Source organism: Vidua chalybeata, chromosome 5 (genome assembly GCF_026979565.1).
Source record: "Vidua chalybeata isolate OUT-0048 chromosome 5, bVidCha1 merged haplotype, whole genome shotgun sequence".
Lineage (NCBI taxonomy): Eukaryota > Metazoa > Chordata > Aves > Passeriformes > Viduidae > Vidua > Vidua chalybeata.
The window spans coordinates 22,506,156-22,527,753 of NC_071534.1; the positions used below are offsets into that span (position 1 = coordinate 22,506,156).

Consider the following 21,598-nt stretch of genomic DNA (forward strand, 5'->3'; position numbering starts at 1 on the left):
GTGTGTTGTCTTGAACACCTACCAGGTTTTTCTCCTTCTACTGTTCCGTACAAATATGCTTTTGCTTCTCCATTTCCTTCCTAAGAATATACCAAGAGTTGAGATTCTCTTTGATTCCAAGGCACCCCAAAGACCACAGATATGAAATCAGCTTCATGATGGGACTCACTGGTCTGCTCTCCAGCAATCAGCCAACTCCAGCCTCAACTGGGAAACCCAAACTACACATGATCTCCTTGCCAGCTGTAAAAGCTGTGCTATGTCTGAAAAATGAGGGCAACCTTGAATTTACGGCCAAGCACAGAAAGATAAACCTCCTTCACAAGTCTGTGCTATCCCTTCATCAGTGTCAGCCACCTCTGCTGTTCAGGGCTGTATTCAGCACAGAAAGGCTCAGCAAGGGCAAGTTACCTGCTCACAGCACTGCTGGCTTTTCTGCTTTTTTTTGGCCCTGAAAATATGTCTCAGCTGTACCAGCTGAACACATCTGAAAGGCCAATAAATTCCTCGGTGCATCATTTCCAGAAAGAACACATCTAAAATAAAATTCCCAGCAGCTGCATTGACCTTGTGACTCCATGAATGAGGTTCCTGATGGCTGTGGCATCATGACCAAAGGGGCTTGGCAGGGATCCCTGCCTTGCCCTCCACTGATCAAATTCTGACCCTTTACCACCACCTGAAGAACAGACTGAGGAGCTGATCTGCCTGACAAGAGAGCTTGCCAATTTTATTTTGTTTTAAAATTAAACTCAATGAAAACTTCCATAATTTATGCAACATAAGCCAAGTGAGCCAATGCACAAACTGCTTTGCAGGCACAGCCAGGGAGATGAAAACATCACATTGTGCAGGGTAAACATAAGAAAAATGAAAAAGAACAGTGAAGTGGGAGGACATTTCAGGACATTTTTGTTGCCAAAGCTTGGAAGCCACAACTAGAGGACAGGCTCCCAGAGGGCAGCAAAGGCAGTGGCAAGCCCCAGGCTGACACTGCCTTGCAGCCCTGATTCCGGATGGGGAAGGGCTCCAGGAATGCGGATCCACGCTGGAGCTTGTCAGCCCAGAGGAGAAAGGCCGTGCCTCGCACACCAGCTACCAAAACCCAGGAAAGCACCTCTGCACTGCAGTGTGTGCAGAGCTGCCTCTGCAGCTGCCAGCATTTCACCCTGCCCGTAACTAAAGCGGGGCTCGCCCATTGCTGCTGCTCTCAGTTCAGCACGGTCGGTGAACGCAAGGTCCGCATACATTTGATTTAAAGATTGAAAGTATTATGTAATGCTCATGTTGTGACACAGGCCTGGTTTAAGGCAACACTGAATATTTAGGGAACAGCTTCACCGACTTCAAGCCACAGATATGATGTGACAGGCAAAGTAAAGCTGCTCCCATCTGCATGGGGGTGCAGTACAACACACAACAACAACATACAGCACGCAAGTGGGCAGCTTCAGCCTAAGTCCTCTCCGCAGTGACCAGTGAAGCATTTTTTTTAAACCATGTTTGGCTTCAGTAAAAGCTATTAACACTGCTTTTACTATGTTAGAGCCTGGTGTTCAAAGAATAACACATCTGTTTCAAATTTTGTACTTGGGGGGGCGGGGGGGGGGTGCCGAGGAAGGCAAAAAAGAAAGAAGAGAAAGAAAATGGCAGATACCCAATGCCCATGTCTGAGAAGCTTCCTGTGGGATTTTCTGATCTATCATGATGGACCTGATGATGCTATCCCGCCTGCCTAGGAGCAGCCTAACTATTTTCAGACCAAACTGCCAGAGCCAAAACCATTCAGCTGAGTGTATGCCTGCAGAGCCACAGCCCTGACGTGAATGACACGGACAGATCCTTATGCAGCCCCTCCTTATGCCACCTACCTCATGCTTTTCTTGTTCCAAAAGCATGTCCTAAAACTACCAGAACAACTTAGTAATGATGTCTCTGCACACTGAAAATGAACCATGCAGTTCTTTGACCTGTGTTTTTCCTTCAAAACCCAGGGGAGAGAGAGGAGCCTCTGTTTCCACTGCAGCTGTCTTCCACCTAGTGCCCTACTGAGGCACTCTGAGAAGCAGCAGGAGACCATGTTTTAGCACGACAGCATTGTGCAGGCAACACCCATCAGTTTCATAATACTGGTCTGGTCATCTTTCCAGCTGTCCTTGACTCCTACATGGGTAGTCTGCACTTGGGAATCATGTCCTGCAGTGGGGCATTGTAGTGTCCCATGAACTCCTTCCCCCCAGCCAATTCCAGCAGCACCCACTATCCAACTCTCATTTTTTTAGGGCATGTTGATAGCAGCAGCATTACTGCTTTGCTGTGCTTCCTGGGTGAATATTTCCCCCTGCAAAGAGCAGGCCAGACCCATAGGCAGGGGTTCTGTCTGTCTTTCAGAGCCCTTAACAACCTCCTGTGTCCTGTGCAGACCATGAAAAGGAGGAGTATGCATCAGGGAGCTGCATTCTAGATGCCAAATTAAGTCATGGTCAGTAGATTCCCCCCTTACAAGTATGTGAGCCAGGTGCAAAACTCATTTTCTTGACCTAGATTCATTTCACAATGCAATACAAAAGTCTTGGATCTGTGGTTTTGCTCACAACCAGCTCTGGGGAGACTGTATTGGAAACATGAATTTATAACCCTGACAATAAACCATGGTCTATTTAATCAGACCACTAGCTGGTAGCCACAGCCATTCTGCATCCTTCCCAAAGTGTAGCTAAGTCTCTTTCTACCTCCCGTTGCCTCTGGTTTCTGCACCGAAGGGGCACATTGGTGCAGTTTACCCCAGCACACACCTGTCAGCACACCACTGCAGGTGAATATGAGCAGTTGAGCTGTGTCTCCTGTCCCAGGTCACCCTTAGTCACCTGAGCCATCCCTACACTCTCAAATTCCAGCTGGGCTGTTCCTCCACGTTCCTCTGCCTCCAGTGGTACATCAATCTCCATGTTTCAAAAGTCAGCTGAGCCAAAACTGCTCGAGCAAAACCCATCCTCAAATGATTTATTGTGAGGTTTTCTATTGTTAACTGAACACTACTCATCTATACCAGGAAAGGGTTGTGCACAGAGATAGGGTGGCTGCACACTAGGAAGTGTGCAGAATGTATTTCACAGTGTGCATGCTCTTAGCACAAAGTATCTTCAAACATAAAAAAGTTAAGTTGTTCTTGGCACACTGTATATTCCAGATTTTATACCAGCTGCCTCAGGCTGTGGGCCTGCTTGGGGTGCCATAACCCACAGTCAGTGGGGCATCCAATGTGCAACAAATTCATTGTTGAGCTCACCTTGTAGAAACCTCCCCAGCTCTGCCATCTCTGCTGTTCCACACTGTGCACCTATCTGCTACCACAGGCAACCTTTTCTTCTCCTAAAAGCCATTCATCTCTTCCACTCAAGAGTAAAAGAAGGAACTGTGGTCCCAGATTCAGAATTGAGAAGAACACAACCAGGATGCAAGAAGCCCATTTTCTGGCAGTGGCTTCCCTGTGGCCTCCCGCAGATAATTTAATCTTTATATCTTCACTTACCCCACCATCACAAGAACCTTCTATTTATATTACAGAGTAAGTGTTTGCATGCAATTTAGCGTTTGCAAAGCCTTTCAAGACTGATAAATTAGGGATTTGATACATCCCATAAAAAAGCCACAATAATAATTAAACCCTCTCAAGTTCACACACCTATTATAACAACACTTACATATTTGGACTCTCCAATCCGACATGGCAGGCATGATGTTTGTGTCTGATTCCCCTTAAGCCACATCAACTTCAAACAAAACAAGTTTTGACTCGGATGAGCTATTTGTGTGCCAACCTAATGCAGAGCCTTCACTCTGCAGAACACCACTGCCTTATGGACCACCACTCCCGGATTTTCTTTGGTCTGACATAGACTCATGTCCTCAAAGAGAATTTAAGAGCCCCCATGGCTGAGCAGGGCAGCTGAGAGTGCTCACCCTGACCTGACCAATTGCCTGTGCTCTGCACAGCATGGACGAGGAGGACTGCAGAGAAAGGAAAATGCCATTTGAATCCCAAGTGTGTTGTGGTGCAGGGGTTCAGAGGTAACAGGAGACTGTACCTCAAATGTGGTGTACAATGGGGAGTTCTGCGCGAGTTCACATTGGTGTACTGGGGAAGGCAGGTGGAGGTTGGAGCCCTGCCCAGCCACCACAGCAATGCCTTTGGCCTCTAAGCATCAAACTTGAGTGAGCTTAAACACAGGAGGTGGAAGACCTGAAGAAAGAAAACCACCCTGGGCTTGTCCCCAAGAAAGGCAATGGTGGCTGAGTCTCACCTATGGAGGCAGGCAGGGAACCCCCAAAGGAGCTCAGGACCCAGACAAGCAAAAAGACAATCTGCCCTTGTTACCCAAGACAGAAATCCACCCCCTTGGTCAACAGGGCAGTCAAAGGGAAGATAAAGCCTGAGTAGAGTATAAGCTGGTATTTTCAAATTATCCTCCCTCACATTTCATCTCACCTGACAAATAAATGTATTGTTTCATGGCTGATGACAGTGGGTATCAGGGGGAAGAGAAGAAAAGCAAGATGTTGTTTGGGACTATTAAGTAACCCACAACCCCTCCTGTGCACAGATGCAGACAGTGAATGGAGACTGCAGTCCATCACTCAGAGAGGGCAGCAAGGAGAATGGGGTAGCAAATAGGGAAGCCTGCAACCAGCCCTTAACACAGGTAAGAAAATACCTACCATTTAACTTTAACATTCATCTGCCTTCTGTTCTCCGCTGGGGGCAGGGAGTGGGGGGCTTTCTCTGTTGAGGAGCATCTCAACAGCTTCTAACTTTTACACACAGACTGGATGATGTGTGGATATCAGCAAGGAGGAGTTGCTAATCAGACACCCACAAAGTGGGTGAGCAAGAACCTAGAGACCATGGGCAATAACCCAGTGGAGGGCCCTTGAAAACTGGGAAAAGCATCACTGTATCTGGAGAGGTGATACACAGGCTGTCAGTCTTTGGCCAAACACTATGCTGAAGGGAGCACTTCCCTCTCAATAGCAGGTTTGTGCTAGTACCTCTGCTTAGCTCAGCACTGTGCTCCATGAACCAAACCGTTCACAGCTTGGTCTTACTCTACAGTGCTGCTTAGTCTGAGAAATAGATCTGACAAACAGGGCTCTTGTTCTGGCAGTAAATTAGCAGAACACTTATGACAACACTCCTTCAGATGTCACCCTTCCAGCAAGCACCTTTACCCTGGCATTTGCTTCTAAGCCTAAGTTTAACCTCTTCTTTAGAGCACATGAATGCATGTGTATGGCTCCTGCAGCGCTCCTTCCTGTTGGCTGCAGAGGATTGAGACTAGATGAAAAGGCAAGGGAGAGGATACAGACTTTCATCATCTCCTCAGCTGGGGCTGTGAGGAGAAATGAAAAACAGTATCAGTATGTGCAATCGCATTCCTACTTACACTTGAGCAGTAACCCTTCCTTTCATCCCTAAAAGGGTGCCAAGATCCACTAGGAGGCTTTTATTTTGGAAATATATACATTCAGCACAGTGGATGCAAAAAGAGGATGGTGTGTAATGAAAAAAGGGGATGGAGGGTGGCATTTTTCCAATGGCAGAAAGGAAAACCTTGCTGAGACCCGAGTGGTGACAGGGAGGAAATACCAGCCTGAACATCACATTTGGGGACTGCTCTAAGTTAAATACCATTCTGATATCAGCAGTGTTAAATCACATCTTCAGATTATCACAGTTTAAAATGAAAATGATTATTCATTGTGGTTAACACTCAGAGTGATACCAGCACCAGTCACTGTGGTTTGCACAAGTCTGGGTGGCAAACTTCTCACCCAGGAAAGCTGTAGGAGACTGGCCATCTTTGCACCAAAACAAGACTCAAGTTTTTTGCTCTAACCTGAAGACATACACTAAGAGATGCTTTGGATGACATTCTAAGCCATGGTTTATCTCCCTGTGCTGCTTGAGACACAAAACCTTCTGCAGTCCTAAAAACAGATGTCAGCACAGGGTGGTTGTCCCACATCAGACACTAACACCTTGACAGTCTTTACCCCAAGGTAGTTAAGGACAAGTATTTCTTGGTGCCAGGATTGTTGGCCAGTGCACTTTAAGGCTCTGCTCTGCCTTCTCATCCCCTACGTGCACACTCTAGAGAAAGAGGGTCCTCCTTCACCCCAAAAAACAGCAACAACCTTCAGTTATGAGCCTCATTCCTTCTGCATTTGGTCTCTAAGCCAGCAGCGGTATTTTTAGATGGATGATGAATAGGTGTCTTGGAGCATTATGCAGTCAAATATAACATAAATTTTTGTGGATTGCAAACATGTATATAAAGAAGTTAGGAAAAATATTCAAAGGTCAAAACGCAGTATCATGGGATTTCTCCACAGCAAAAGCTCTCCCTAATGTTCCTGTCTTTTTTCTATTCAGTCTACTTATTTTTTCCCATCTGAAAGGAAAGAAATGAAAGAGAAGAACCAGAAATCTAGGAGAATCCCAAAAATTTGCTGAAAAAAACCCAAACAGATCTACCCCCTTTCTCCGCTAGGTCAGGTCTAGAAATACAGGAAACTTCAAGGGAAAAAAACGGGGGGAAAAAAGGGAAAAAAAAAAGTCCTGTGAAATATTTTCTCTAAGACTAAGTGAAATACTCTCAGGCTACTGTTTAAAATCCTATTATTTTTTGGTGTGCTTCAGTTCTTCCCAATGTTGTCTACATAACAAGCATTTCAAATGAAATTACATTATTTTAAAACACACTGTAGTAGTCAATTACAACTGCTGAATACTAAATGCCAATATAATAAAGACCAGATTTATTGTTTTTCCTTAACTTTCTGCCATGTTCATTATATTTTAATGAATAAGGTTTCAAATTAATTTTTTGCCTTGGAATCACGCATTACTGCTGTAACTGTGGTGCAGAATTAGGTGTCTATTTACATTCTCCTCCTAAGTCCTGGAGACAAAACCTCCTTTTTTTTTTTTCCCCTAAGTCAGCAACATCACCTCTTCCTCCTATTTTCTGGTAAGTACCCTATAGCCAGTGTCACTGCTTCACCTAGCCACAGCCAGCCAGGCCATGTCCCAGAGAGGACCAGTGCCTGCTGCCTGCTGAGCCTGGAGATGAGAGCAGAAGCACCAGGCAAGCAGGATTTGGCAGGACCAGAGCAGCATCCATGAGTCCAGTTGCACCTGTGTGACTAGGAGGACTCCTCAATGGCAGCATCACCAGATGGTGCTGCCCTCCCCATCTGGTTGTGTCAGCCATCCCACCTCTCCCCAGTTTTCTCCTACCTTCTGTCACACCCAGGGAGACCCAGTTTACCCAAATGGTCTTTTTTAATACGCTGACAATACATGAAAAAACAAAGGGTGCAGACACATGAGTATCATCATGGGTAGGGAAAGGTAAAGATACCACATGATACAAGGCTTTTCACCCTGCAAATCTCTTCTTCGCCTAGGACAGACTGCAAAGAAATTAAGAAGATGTGAGCTGAAATACAGGTGCTGGGCAGAATACAGGTCTCATTTGCAAGCTGTTGTCTTCCATGGGACAGATTTGATCCCCTGGTCTCAAAGCCTCCAGCAGCTCAGCACCTGGTCACACTGTTCCATGCAAGGATGCTGGGTAGAGCTGAGAGCAGGGGAAGCCTTTCCTCTGCACGCAGACACTTGTTAATTCCAGTTATTCTGTGTACTTACAATACTTTAATTATTCATGTCAATAAACGGATAGGAAATCTCATTCAATTAGAATTGCTTTTTAAAATATTTTTTTTCCTGAGATAAAATTAAATTGCTTTATTGCAAGATTAGTCTTGCCCTTGTTTTTGTGCTCTTTTGAAGAGAACAGAAATGAAATCCTGGCTCCTGGGATATTGCAAGCTGGTAGGAAAATGCAGACACATGCCTGGGGACTACTTCCTCTGCTGGTCCACAAGCTGAGCTTCTGCCCTCTTCATCCGCTTCTGGTTGCCATCTCCTCCTCCTCCTCATGATCCTCTTCTCAAGTGCTATCCTCTTAATTCCCTCCTATCCAGAGTCTCCCTCACCACCTTTATTCACCCCCTCAAAAGGAGGCGCTTTTCCCTATTCACATCTTCCCTCATATCTCATTTTCTCCATGGCAATGCTTGCCATAACTTCTTTCTTCTCCATAATGTCCCTCCCCCTCAAACCACCAGGGCAACAATAAATCCTCATTTGCCTCCTCCACCTTCTGCCTTCATCCCCAGGTGTTCCCCTCGTCTTCTCCCCACTGCTTTGCATTTCTGCCCCACGCTGTGGTTCCCCACCCACCTCCATGGCAGAGGTTTTGCTGTGACCTCTGGCTCACAACCACTGCTGATGCCAGAGACAGACACACAAGCACTGAACAAAGAGCAGACCTACTTGTATCCCCTCACTGCTCATTTTCCTCCCACTTCATGATTTTTCCTCCAAATTCAGAAGGTTTTGGTCATCAACATGCTGCAACTCCTTCCACATTTCACAGCTCAGTTTTGAACTCTGCACCAGCACTGCTCCACAGCACAGATTTCTACCCAACTGAGCATATCAAGCCTTGCAAGCTTTGCCAGTTACTGCTCCTCCCACTGCTGCCTCCCTGACATGCATCTGCTTGCAGCGGCCAGGGAGGATCCCTCGAGTTGGCCACGGGGCTTTTTGGAGGGCTACCAGCCTGCTGGATGTGCCAGCCTCTCTGACAGCTGCATCCAACTCCCACTGACGTGCTCTTTTCTTCCAACTGGCCACCCTGAAGAGTGTTTTGCTTGTGTTTGCAGTCAACAGATGTACAGAAAGCAGATCCTACGAACAAAGCATTTGAAATTAAGGTAGGACTCTTAGAGGTGATAAGAGTTCAAGTGTAAAATGGGATGGGGTGTTCCATCGAAGAAGTCTGGCTTTTTGGGTTGAGTACAAAGGTCCAAAAAAATCCAGAATAAAAAACTCCACCCATCCTGAAATACCCACAAATTACTTATATATTAAACCCCAACCATATGAACTGTAAGAAAGAGAGCTGAATCATGCATAATTTAATTGGCACACAGACAGTACTGTTGTGGGTTTCATGCACGTGAAATAAATGAGCATAAATTACTTCATTTGAATAACACTGAACACCTGATTACAGAGATGGAGCAACACTTCACACTAAGGCTCTTGGCTTGTTGACGCTGTACCAGAGCAAATTAAAATTAGCAAGCTGAAAACAGAAATTCATCTTGTGTCTTGTAGATAAACATCCTTGGTGCATCCACATGGCCCATGAACAGGAGGAAATTGAACCCTGATGATAGGATGGAGCTACAGAGGAGACTCCCATTGCTACAGGAAGTGCTAAAAATGCACAAGAGTTCTTTGTGATGCTGGTAACACACAATTCATTAACAAGAACAGCAGTAGGTTGGGTAGCCTATATCTTCACAGATTCAAGTATTTTCAATTTCTCCCCAAAATTTTGTAACAGACCTCAGGAAAAGAACAGTCGACAGTATTTCTCACAAACCTCAGAAAAACCCCACTTTTTTGTCTGAATGATTCTGTTTTCCCACACATAGCTTCCTGTATCTAACTAGAACACAAACATGTGATTGGAATGCTTCTCTCTTAAGAAAAAAGAAGTTTAAATAAAGCCCTTCTGGTAATTTTATCTCCATGTCACATAAGGATGCATATGGCCTTTGCCTCCTACCATTTATTAGTGCCAAAAGCGAAGTTTTCAAATTTTGACAAATATCACAGATTTCTGTATTTCCCAAAAAGTTCTTTGATTAATAGCAAACAATTATTCTTTCAGGAGTTAATTTCTCTAGTGCAGGTTTGAGTTGTTGGGCTGGAGAAGGAAAGGCAGGTAAAGGATCTTCTCTAACAGAGGATGAAGTAGATCTGCAACATATGACAATATTTACTTATTACAGCCTTCAGCTTTCTGCCTGCCCATCCTAAAACAGACATCCCACTGAAATGAGACAGGATACCAATACAAGAGACACTTGCAAATCTAGCCAGACTGAGAACAACGTATGCAAACAAGCCACAGGCATTGCTATGAGTCTATACAACACTTTCCTCCCATAGCTTCAGCTTCTGAACTAACAATGGAGCATGAACACAGCTAGATCTGCCCAACATCTGCTTCAACATTATGCAGCCCTCTCATCTCTCCTCAGCAGAACTGGGCAATGCACTTAGCTTTGCTTTACTTCAAGGAAAGAGATCCAAACATTCTCAACAGCCTGGTACTTACTGAGTTCAGCGATGCTCCCCACACGTGTGGCAAGTAGAGACTGTTCGATGGTCCTCAGCTCTGACTGGCTGAACATCTGCACCTCCCCGGGCTTGTTTGACCTCTGCTGGTCCTTGTGAAGGTTCAAGCTGTCCGGCAGGCAGAGAACACCTACATTGGATAAAAAGAAAGGAGAAGCCCAATGTCATTTCAGCTCATATGGTAACTTTGCTGCCACCACCACATCGTTTTGAGGACATTCCAAGACACAGCCTGCATGTGCAGAGCTTGAAGACAACCAGCATCTGTAACACAATGTCTTGTAACACAGATGACTCATGCAGAAGTGGCCCTTGTTAGCCCTTCTGAATATCTTCAAGCTCATTACAATCTCACCTCGGGATAACTCATACAGAAAAACCTAGGAGGATTGTTCAAGGGGGAATTCAAGAGAGTTTCAAAGAATCCTCCAAGAAACTACTCCAAACCTACACAAAATTATTAGAAAATGGTATCTAATGGTATCTCAGAATTCCTAAAGACTGGCTTTCAAATTATAGATGAGACAGACAACACATTTACAGGTTTTTCCTGCAAGGGAATTTCACTTTCAATTGCCAAAATAAGGGACAGCATCAAGATGCTGTAAGTGTCATTGATGGCTGATTGAATTTCTTTTGTAAATACAGCTCCCAGCAATTGAACTGCTTGGGCTCCAAAAGCCCATTATGCAGAAGCCCTTTGAGCAGTGAATTTTTATGGTGCAGGGCAAAAGTAAAGCTACTGACATAAAATGATTTACATACACATTCATTCAGGCACAAAAGTCACTTTCTGCCACGACATGTAAACCCTCAAGAATAGATGGAGGGCATCTATTTATTCACCAAAATCATTGTCATGCTAAAAATCAGAACGTATTTACAAGAGCGAACACTGTATTACCAGCCTTGGGCAACAGCTGCATTGGTCCAGCTTGGAGAGCAAACTCTCCTCCCTTCCCAGGCTCTGTGTACAGTCAGCTCTGGCTATGCTTTTCACAGCATCACCTTCCCAATTCCTCTGGGATATACACAGGTGGAGAGCCAGTGGAGGCAGTGGAATTGTACCTCTTTATGATGATTAAATATCATCTCATCTCCAAATATTTCCTTTGAAAACAAGCTAGAGTCGGAAATTTATTTTTTCCATTAGCTTTTACTACTCCTTCCTTTAAATAGAGAGTTTAGGTTCTGCCCTTATAGGCCAAGCAGACTTTGCAAAATCCATTAAGGAAGAGGTACATATTTAAAGTTTTTCTTCAAGGGAAGAATTTGCTTCATTTCCCAGCTCAGTAAATATATGACATCTAACTCTACTGACCAATAATTCTGTCAGCAGACTGATAGAACTGTCAACTGCTTTGGAGCACTGCATGATCAGGAAATGCACCTGAAAGGAGATGCTTCTCAGACATCTTGTTAGCTTCACCAAACACCTTGGATTCCTCTCCTCACATCCATCTCCTCCCTGCAACCAACTGAGTCTGCAAGTTATATTTGCAGCAGAGACCTAAAAGCATCCATTCTGAGAGGAGAGAGGTGACACAGGTTCCATGAACCCATTCCAAAGAAAAAAGTAGGGGTATACACTGGGAAAACCAAGACCAAAGGTCTTGTCCACCATGGCCATGAGACAGCAACCTAAACTAGGATCATTCTCTGCACGCAGCAGTGGCACCAGAACAAAATCCCCAACAGCCTGTTTGAATCTTGGAGATGGAGCAGGAGGAACAGATGTAATTCCCAGCCCCTGGCCCTGGTCCCAGGCTTGTAACAACCCCATGAATGTGTAGAAGGTCATGAGAGAGTAACACAACTCATAAGAAAGTGTCCTGGAGAGAAAGAATAGGACACCTGACACAGCACTGGGGAGGGAACAATTCAAAGCTGAGAGGTAAGGAAGAAAAAGCAACAACAGCTTAGCAAACAAGCACTTCCAATTTTCCTGCCATCACTCAGTGGCTGACTCTCATAAACACTTGGTGCACTGATCAACATTTATATTCTGTGGATGTTACAGGGCTCGGGAAGTACAACACCTGCATTTAAAATGCAGGCTTGCCTGCATATTTTAGTAAGCATTCTCTCCTATTTTTTTAGATTCTTCTTTATCATTTTAATGGATAGAAATTAAGACCAAATTGGAAGAATCTTCCCTGCAGAAAACAGATGTAAAAATGATCTAATATTCTAAGAGATTTCTAAAAACAAGAAATAGACTACAAGTCACTTCATGGCATCTTTAAAAAATGAATTGGATATTTTTTCTACAAAAACACACCTTAAGCGTGGAGAAAAAAAATACTGTTTTAGGATAACTTTACAAATAAAATTCAAATTATTTAAAATTATAATTATATACAGAAGATATTTCTCCAAGTGATTTATGCAGTGGAATATAAAAATTTTATTCTCTGCTTTGCCTGTGACTCTGTTCCCACAGCTAGGCCTTTTCCTTACAAACAGCCCTAATGATTAATTACTCTGGTCTTTAGTGAGGGGAGCATATTCTTAGGCTCTTGGAGAGAAAAGTGCCAATGAAATGCAAAATGAGCCATTGTTACAAAACTTAACAAATTATAGGATGTGTCATGCCAAAGGGTTACACTTGGATTGGAGATTAGCAGAGACACACAATAGCCAAACATCTGATTCTTATATCAGCTTCAAAACTATAATTGACCACAGCGAGTGACCAGTGGGGTGATGGAAGATTTGTTTGTAACTCATAATTTTGCTGGATCAAATCTGGTTTTCATAAGCATGGAGAAAAGGAATTTTATGGCTTGGGCATACAACTCAGCCAGTCTTCTAGCTTCAACTGTTTCCCCCAAAAATATTAAAGCAACTAAAATGCTTTGTAAAAGAAAAACCCCCTCTCTTTTTATCAGTGTTTGATGTAAAGCTCAAATTTACTGATGAAAGGCTACTGCAAGGAAGAAGAGAGCATACCAAACTGAAGGGGAGGGGAAAAGATAAACACTTTTAGATTATAAATACCTTTTTTATACATAGAAACATCTAAAAAGCCACCATCATCTTTCCTGCTTTGGCTACAGTTCAACTTCCTTATTTTAACTCTCTGCCAATTCATATTATACACTTGCTTTTTCAGCCTTATTGTGTTGAACATGAGAACACACTCAACTTGAGGTGAGGACCTCAAGTTTCCAAAGGCCTGAAAACCAGTTTTTCCCCTGGTACTTTTCTGGCTGTCACTGCCAATTCTATCTGTCATTCCACACCAAAGATTTCTGTGCAGTATCTTCAGAAATGAACAGTGGTACCTGACTTTTCTCTCAACTGGCACTGTTCAATGTCCTTCCTTTCTGCATGGTTACATGCTGTGCACTTCTTTGCCCATTATTTTATCCCTTTTCTTCCCTGCAGTTCCCTGGAGTGGAAATGAAGCAGTCAGCAGCTGATGCACCCAATGAATCCCGGGCCAGACTCCATCGGTGCATCCCTGTCTGCTCTGTGCCACCAGCAATGTGCAGCAGCCACACCCCAGCTGCTGTGAAGTGCTGGAAGCAGGCAGGACAACCAAAGCACTCTCGTGTATTTGGATTTTGTCACCTGTTTTGGTGTTTCCCCTTGTCTCTCTACCCTCCTTGGGGCATGGACCTGCCCAGGACTCGATTGCATGGACACATCCAGAATGGGCCATACCCAACATTGCTGTATTCACTTTGCCCTTGGCCTCAGAGTACCCTGCAATCTATAGGTGAAAGACTGAAGGGAAATCCATACATTTTAAAATCAGCAGGATGCAAAAAAAAAAAAAAAAATCACAGTTATAAGCTCCCAATGCTCCCCCCACCAAATCTCTAGAGAAAAAGCAACATCATAGAGAAAATGTGATGCACAATTAATACATTTCACATTTCCCTGCCTTCTGGGCTCAGCTAAAGCACAAGCCAGAGCTCAATCCCTAAGGACTTAAAAATCCCAAACCAAAGTTTTGCACAAAATTACAAAGTGAAGGTGCCCAGACTTTTTATATAAAAGGAGAAGTTATTTTAAACCTTTATGCAAACTCATCCAGAGACTGGGGTACCTGGTAATTCTTCCAGCTTCCCCATGCACATTCCCACCTCTCTTGGGCTTAGCTGATGCACCACCCTGCACTGCAAAGCAGATTCTGGCACAAAAATACACGCATACATGCTTTCCTGCACACTTCTTTCAGAGCTTGCCACAGAACTGACCAATGCTGTCCTTGCAGCACTGAGTGCATCACACAAATATCCCAAACTCAGTGCCCAGCAGCAGTCCCAGCAGAGCTCCTCAGTGCTCCCCAGCAAAACAGCCTGAAAGACCTGAGAGCCAAGAGCAACCCCAGCACAAGACACAGCAGCCACTGTGTGACCTCTTACAGCTTTTCAGAGCAGGAGAAATGCAGGGATTGTACACCAAAGTTCACCTAAATACAGAAGAGTAATTTTACAAAATATTTTTTAAAATCTAAGCTTTTTCTACTGCTTCTTAATTTAGACAGATACCTGCACTTATATACCAGCTCTTGCCCAAATGCTTAATTCCTGCAGTGGTGGCACCTATGCCCATACCCCAACTATTGCTGAATTTATATATATATATATATACACATAAAGTGATAGAGCAAGGCAAGTAAAAAGTGTGCACTGCCTATATTTATGGGTCTGCAATATCTACTGTCATCCAAATCTCAAATTCTTTGCCTCCTCCCTCTCCTTCAGTATTCAAATGCCATGCTCTAAACAGAAAAAATTTTCAAAGGCATTAAATTAATGAAAATGTCCACTGAACAATGTGATTCAAATTGACCCATGGCTCAGTAATCTAGCAGATACCTGATACAAATGTGTTTGTTTTCATTAAAAATATAAGTACTGTAAACACTAAAAAATACTTTTTTCACAATTCACCATTCATTCCTTTGGAAATATTGCCAGACTTCTTTATACCAATTTAGAGTCTGAATAGAAACATGAATGCTTTGCTGCTCTCCTGTTATTTTTCTTAAGTGCTATTACTTTCAAGAGAAAGTAATTCAAATAATCTTTTACCTCCTTCTTTATCTATTACATCTTAAGCAAATGTATATATCTGGAGAAGAGTTTATACTCCCACTGCAAGGAATAGCTGGATCCTACTAAGAGTTCATAGAGTTTAAATGTGCAGGATAGATATAAGGCAAATTGCTGTACAAAATGAGCCTGAAAATGGTAGTTAACCCTGAGCTGTCCCCAATACATGGTGTTGCATATTGCATTGCTCAAGTAAATGCCAACCTTACCCAGGAGGACTACCTTCAGGAGTAGAAAATCCCCTCAGTCATCACAATTTATACATTTTATTACATGGGAACACAGAACTAGAAAGTCTTTGAGACCAGTCTCTTCTCATAACCCTGAGAAGTTCAAGAGCTCACAGAACATCCAATAATAAAAAAAAAAACAAAAACAAAAACAAAAAAAAAAAAAAAAAACAAGACAAAAAAAAAACCCCAACAAACAAAACAAAAAACTCCTTTTCTTCCACAAGCTCATGGACTAAAATATTTTCCAGTACCAGAGAGCATTCTTGACATCTACAATATAAAGGTCTATGGGAAAAAATAAAAGGGTCAAAGGTATTGCCAGCTGCCTTTGCAACAGCAAAATACTTGACGAGGTGCAAACCCCACTTGGCTAGTATTCCAACATGCAGAAAAACTCTCCCGACCCCACACTGTGCAGTCGTGGCAACCAGGAGTACATGAGAAGGACACCATCCAGGTGCTCAGCAGATTTTGAGGGATGATATGGGATCCGCAGCACCCTGAGCTCGGCACCCTCACACCAGGTGTGAAGTAAAGTGACACAAACTGCTACAGTCCAAGCTCACACCTGGAAAGAAACCCTATGGTCTCCATTGTTTTAAACAACCTGTGCCATCATTCCCAGGCTCAGCCTGTCCACCTGATGGGCAAGGCAGATGGAAAACATTCTCCTTACAGAGATGAGACCACTGGGAAAACTTTAAAGCTAATCATATCAGCCACTGCTTTCAGCTAACGGACGAGCTGGAAACCATTCAAAGCAAGAAGAGCAAAGTGTCTTCTTTCCACACATTCCAACCCGGTTAAATAACAAGGAGTGGCTTTGCATGGAGAAAATCCAAAGCACTTGGGAAAGCTAGGTGGTGAGATCAAGTTTCCAGAATTGGAGTCTTACAGTAGGCAGAGCAGCCCAAACGAGGAAGGGTGGAGCGGGAACAGGAATCAGGAGGCTGAAGGGACACTGCCTTTGTGTGTCTTTAACAACCCAGTACTCAGTGACATGAAAAGGCATTTACAAAGCTCTACACTTCACCTCAAGACACTGGCATCATGCAGGTAAGGTATTATTCATATCTAATACACAGAGAAAGTGAAAGTGAAGCATAGGAGAGTTTAGTAACTGATACAAGGTGAAATAGTGTCAGAGAAAACCGGAAAAGACCGTAAGGCTTCTAGTTATGCATTTTAACCACAGGAGACCACCCTTTCTCTCCTGGACAAAACAGGAGAAGAGCAAATGAATAATGCTTAAGAATTACAGAACTGAGAGCCTAACTAAATCCTCCAAAGAAGAGAGCACCTCTGTGAGGTATCTGAGTAGATGCTATGGGAAGACAAGATAATAGAATTATACTACAAAATGCAACTGTGACAGCTTTTCTTGTAACGAAGTTTCTTAGCAGAGCACATTCTACTTAACTGGGATGTCCTCCCTATTAGAATCCCTCTAAAGGCAATAGTTTTTGCCTAATGATAATGAGTGGCAATCACTGCTGCTTAAAATGGCATACAAGTAACAACAATTCAACTAAATTAGGATATATTCTGCTAGCACCAAGCAGTTAAGTGGCGCACAACCAAGTGGAACGTGGGATGGATTTGATTGTTCAGGCTATATATTACAAAACAAAGAAGAATCAGGAAATTAAATCCCCCTAAACATAGAAATTGAGTTCCCAAATCACTAACTACAGCTTTATATTTATTTTTATTAGGATATAGGGAAAGGAAAAATCTTAAGTCTTGCCAAACTGAATTGCTAAACTTCAAAATCCTCAAAACCACCACAAAAAAAACTAAAAAGCAGTGAACGTGGAGCAAGCCAGTCCATGAGAGAGGAAATGGAGATCCATCTCCTCATGCTTATCCCCAAAGTCTTGCCCCAGTTTCCTAAAGTGGTCTTTGTGGTACTGCTGAAGATGCTGTTTTCCAGCGTGCATCCACGGGCTGGACAGCCAACACGTGGGATGATAGCACAGTGAGGGGCAGCTGATGCCACAGTGACGGCACTGATGTGAACCTGTGCCTTCAGCTCCCTGTGATTTTCACTACTGCTCTCTCCCTGTTGGCCACAAAGGGGCATTTTATCAACTTTGGAACAGGAAAATTGCACAACAGCACACTCTGCTCAGTCACGCTGTTCCACTGTCACAGTGACCATAAAAGTTTCAGTAAGAGTTGTGATTTTTTTGGCAGGGAGATGTTAGAGCTGACATAGTGCATTAATTTCACATTGAACACCCATCAGCTTGAGATTACCCTGATCTAAACTAACTCACGATGTCTGGGAAAAAGGTTTTGTTTTACTTTTTGATAGGAGGCATTCAAATACAAAAAAAAAAAAGGGGGGGGGGGAACAATTAAAAATGCCAGTACCATCTTCCTTCTTTGCTACATGCAGATAAATATAACATATTCAGCCCTCAGTGTGGCAACCCAAGAAGAAGTTGAGAGGTCACGGGGAACCTGATGGAAGAAAAGATCACAATGAATGTGTTGGCAGCACCAGCAGGTGAGAAAGTTTGGAGAAATACAGATTTGATGGCACCCAGTTGAACCATTGTCATGGTTTGACACTGGCACAATGCCAGCGCCCCCATGAAAATGCACCTTCCCTAAATAAATGCTGTGAGATGTTATCAGGAACAGAGCAGAGCAGGCCCAAGCTTAATAACAAAGGGGAAAAAAACTTTATTAAACTACTACTACTACTGAAAACACATAAATTAAATCCAGGATGAAGACCTTTTAAAACACCCCTCCTCCTCCCAATTTCCAAAAACACCCACCATGAAACATCACCCGGGATTCCTGATCAAATTACCACCCTTCAGATAATCAATACTCAAGCTATCAAGGGAGAGAGAAGTCTCTCCTGCGCCACAGACCCCCCAGGAAACACAGCTGCCACCTCCTGTGTTTCCCTGTCACACATGGCAACCGCCTGGAGAAAATCTGCCAGTGTGACACTCTCCTTTCCATGTCACAGTGCTCTCACCACCGTGCATGGACAGACTGCTCATAGGGCTCCTTTAAGGATGCTTTGCCACGGACCCAAAGATACAACAGTTCAGCTTCTCATCCTGGGACTACAGTCCCCCCCATTTTCCCCTGGGGCCAAGGGTCCAAGAACAGAAATCATCTTCTTCCTGAAGACAGAGGGCATCACCATTCCCTCCTCAGCTTTCTTCTGTTCTTGCCATTCCTGTGCTGTTGGAAAGCTGAAGCAGGTCTCCTTGGGTCACCACTGCATCCCCCTAAAATGCAGTCTCTATTGCAGGAGATTTTGGTTCAGTCCATGGCTAACAAGAAAAGTCCAGCCAAAAGCTACTTCATCATCTCCTCCCACCTAAATATTTCTTCTTCTAACATCTCAGGTCCCGGACTATCTCTCTTCCACTACAAATCAAGGAGGAGTAATATTTTACAAAGCCCTCATTTCCTGGAAAGGGTTAAAAGTTCAGACTCCCGGGATGGCTGATATCTCGGTCCAGCCTCCCGTCTCCCACGCTGGGCATCACCCCCCCGCCCCCCTTCTCCTTCTCCTCTGCCGGCAAATTTCCAGGTGCCGCCAGGCTCTCTGTCACTTTCCCTCTGTGGGGGGGAAACAAAGGCATCTCTGCTTCTCTCCACCCTTCCGTCCACAGGAGCTGGCTCGGTTCCAGACCCTCAGCCCCTCAGACCCTCAACCTGGACAAGGCCGCATGGCTTCCCCTCCCCCACCCAGCCTGTGGCTGGGCAGGGGAGCTCCGCACTCTCTGATGACCGGAACCAAAAGAGACACCTCCCCTGGGAGTTCTTGCTTTTAACCCCCTGAGTTCTCAGAGGTGTGTCCATACTTTCAGTGGTCACTCCAGGTGCCAATATCCAAACCTGACCACTGATTGGTTTGACCCAACTTCCTGGAAAAAATTCACTTCCCTGTCAAATCACGACAACCATGAGAGTGCCTCTTGCAGCAAGACCTAAGACACATACTCCAGGAGGAAAGGATGTGCACTGGTAGAAATGTGACCCTGGGAATGCGCAGGAGTACTAACTCATGCAAAAATAGGTTTGGCTATAAACAAGTGCAAGTTCCTCTTAGACTGAGAGTTCAAAGAAGGTCTAAGCCTTTGAGTCACCAAAAATGACTAAGAATGCGTTAATGGGTTTTATTTTACGGACAAAGACCTGTCAGCTGGTAACAGCAGAATGAGAGAGGATTCAGTGATTCATAGCTTATAATACACTTTCCCAGAGCCTGTAATTTCCTTCATTCATTACCTGGCCTCCCTGAAATGCCCAGCCCAGACTGAAGCCTTCCCCTTCCCCTATCAGAACCATGATATGGGCACAGCCCAAGAGCCCCACAGTGCTGATACAGCACCTCTCCTGACCCAGCCTTGTCTCCTCCAATGTTTGACACACAAGGCACCAGAAGCTCTTTGGGCATTATCATGCATAAGCAGTGAGCTTCTGTAACAATGTTGGTTTGGACTTCTTGAGAAGACAGACTGAGTATCAAACTGCAAATGAGTAATCCCATGCAAGGACATCATCTTCTGGTCTTGCGAGACCTACAGTCCAAACAGGCTCGTGTTCCAGGTACTGCAGCTGTAGTAAAGCAGCACAAAATGCCTGGTCCAAAAGAGCATATTTTCCATTGCTTTCTTGGTGTGCCACCATCCTTTTGGCATCAGATGACTTCAAGGGTCAGGCACATCATTCCAAAAACACTCACATGCTTCTGTTTCTGAGCAGTTGCACTAATGCTCTACAATACACTTGGCAAGAATACTTTGAAAACCCTAAAAAACACCTCCTACATTTGCTTCAATATTTGCAAAGATTAGTATGCTTTTTACAGAAGAAGGAACTGTTTGCCAAAAAGCCCTCCTATCGCTTTGGAACACCATCAGCTTATACAAAAATCTATAAATAATACGCAGCAGAGCAGACACACAGTGCTGAGACTGAGCACAGGGCATTCCCATTGTAGGTACCAACTGCACCCTTCCCATTTCCCAAGTGGAAGCAGCTGGAAATGGGATTGAGGGGAGTGTGACAAAGCACCTGTGGTCTGTGGAGCAACCACTTGCACTTGGGAGCCAGTTAGGTATGCAAAAGCTGATGCAAACCTGATACATACAGCAGGAATAAGGATGGTTTGCAATTCCAGCTGGTGAAAACACCTGACCATACAAGGGTGAGGCGACTAGTTGATGGAGAATGACACCATTTCCTGCAGAGCTGGGATCTTGATGTTTGCTTTTTAAGTCACCTTCCATGAAGGCCAAAACCCTGGACTCAGGCCCAGGCAATGCTACCGTACTATCACAAAGCTGCTAAAATCATCACCATCATTCAATTTGAACAACTAAACCATCAGTCCTAAAAGTTTCTGGGAAGGCACTAGGTATGTGTCTTAATGAAATAAATATAAAAGAAATAAAATTATTTAAGTCTGCAGTTGGTAAGGCATCAAACCCAAATACACATGACACATAGGGGCTGCAAGGAAACCCCACAGGCTATGAATACATGTGAACAAAGTTGCACTACTGCTGCATGTTGCCACACCTCACCAAGAAAATGCAGGCAGCTCTGACAGAACTCTCACTGACTTGGGGTCAGGATGTTAGCCCCCCAAGGAATAAGTTTTGGGTAAACTGGAGTGTGTGGAGCCCACAGAAAAGGGTAAGTAATGAGGATTTCCTTTCAACTGCTTGCACAGATGACTATCGGATCAGCCACTCCACCCTCATCATGAAAGCCCATGCTTAATAAAGTAAATAATGATAAGATGGTTTAGAAACACAAGCTGCTATTTACTGGCTTTAGGGCAGTATCCCATCACTCCAAGAACTGACTACAGTCCCTCCCACCCTGCTAAGGATGCACTAAACAAACAGATTATCAGAGCAGGATAAAAACCACCTACCTGCGAAGTTTATGACACAGGATTACAGCAATCTCCTGAACTGCCTAAGAGCCCTCAGCAGGACATGCCCCACAGCCTCTGTGTGGTTTGG

The 21,598-nt window shown here is 44.0% G+C and overlaps 1 protein-coding gene across 1 annotated transcript in view; it reads right to left on the reverse strand.

Annotated features, from left to right (window-relative positions):
* ABTB3 (ankyrin repeat and BTB domain containing 3) overlaps positions 1-21,598 on the reverse strand; it is a 164,513-nt gene that overhangs the window by 59,848 nt on the left and 83,067 nt on the right. Inside the window, exon 2 of the mRNA XM_053944080.1 lies at positions 10,263-10,412. Coding sequence (XP_053800055.1) covers positions 10,263-10,412 — 150 coding nt within the window. The remainder of the gene's footprint in view (positions 1-10,262; positions 10,413-21,598) is intronic.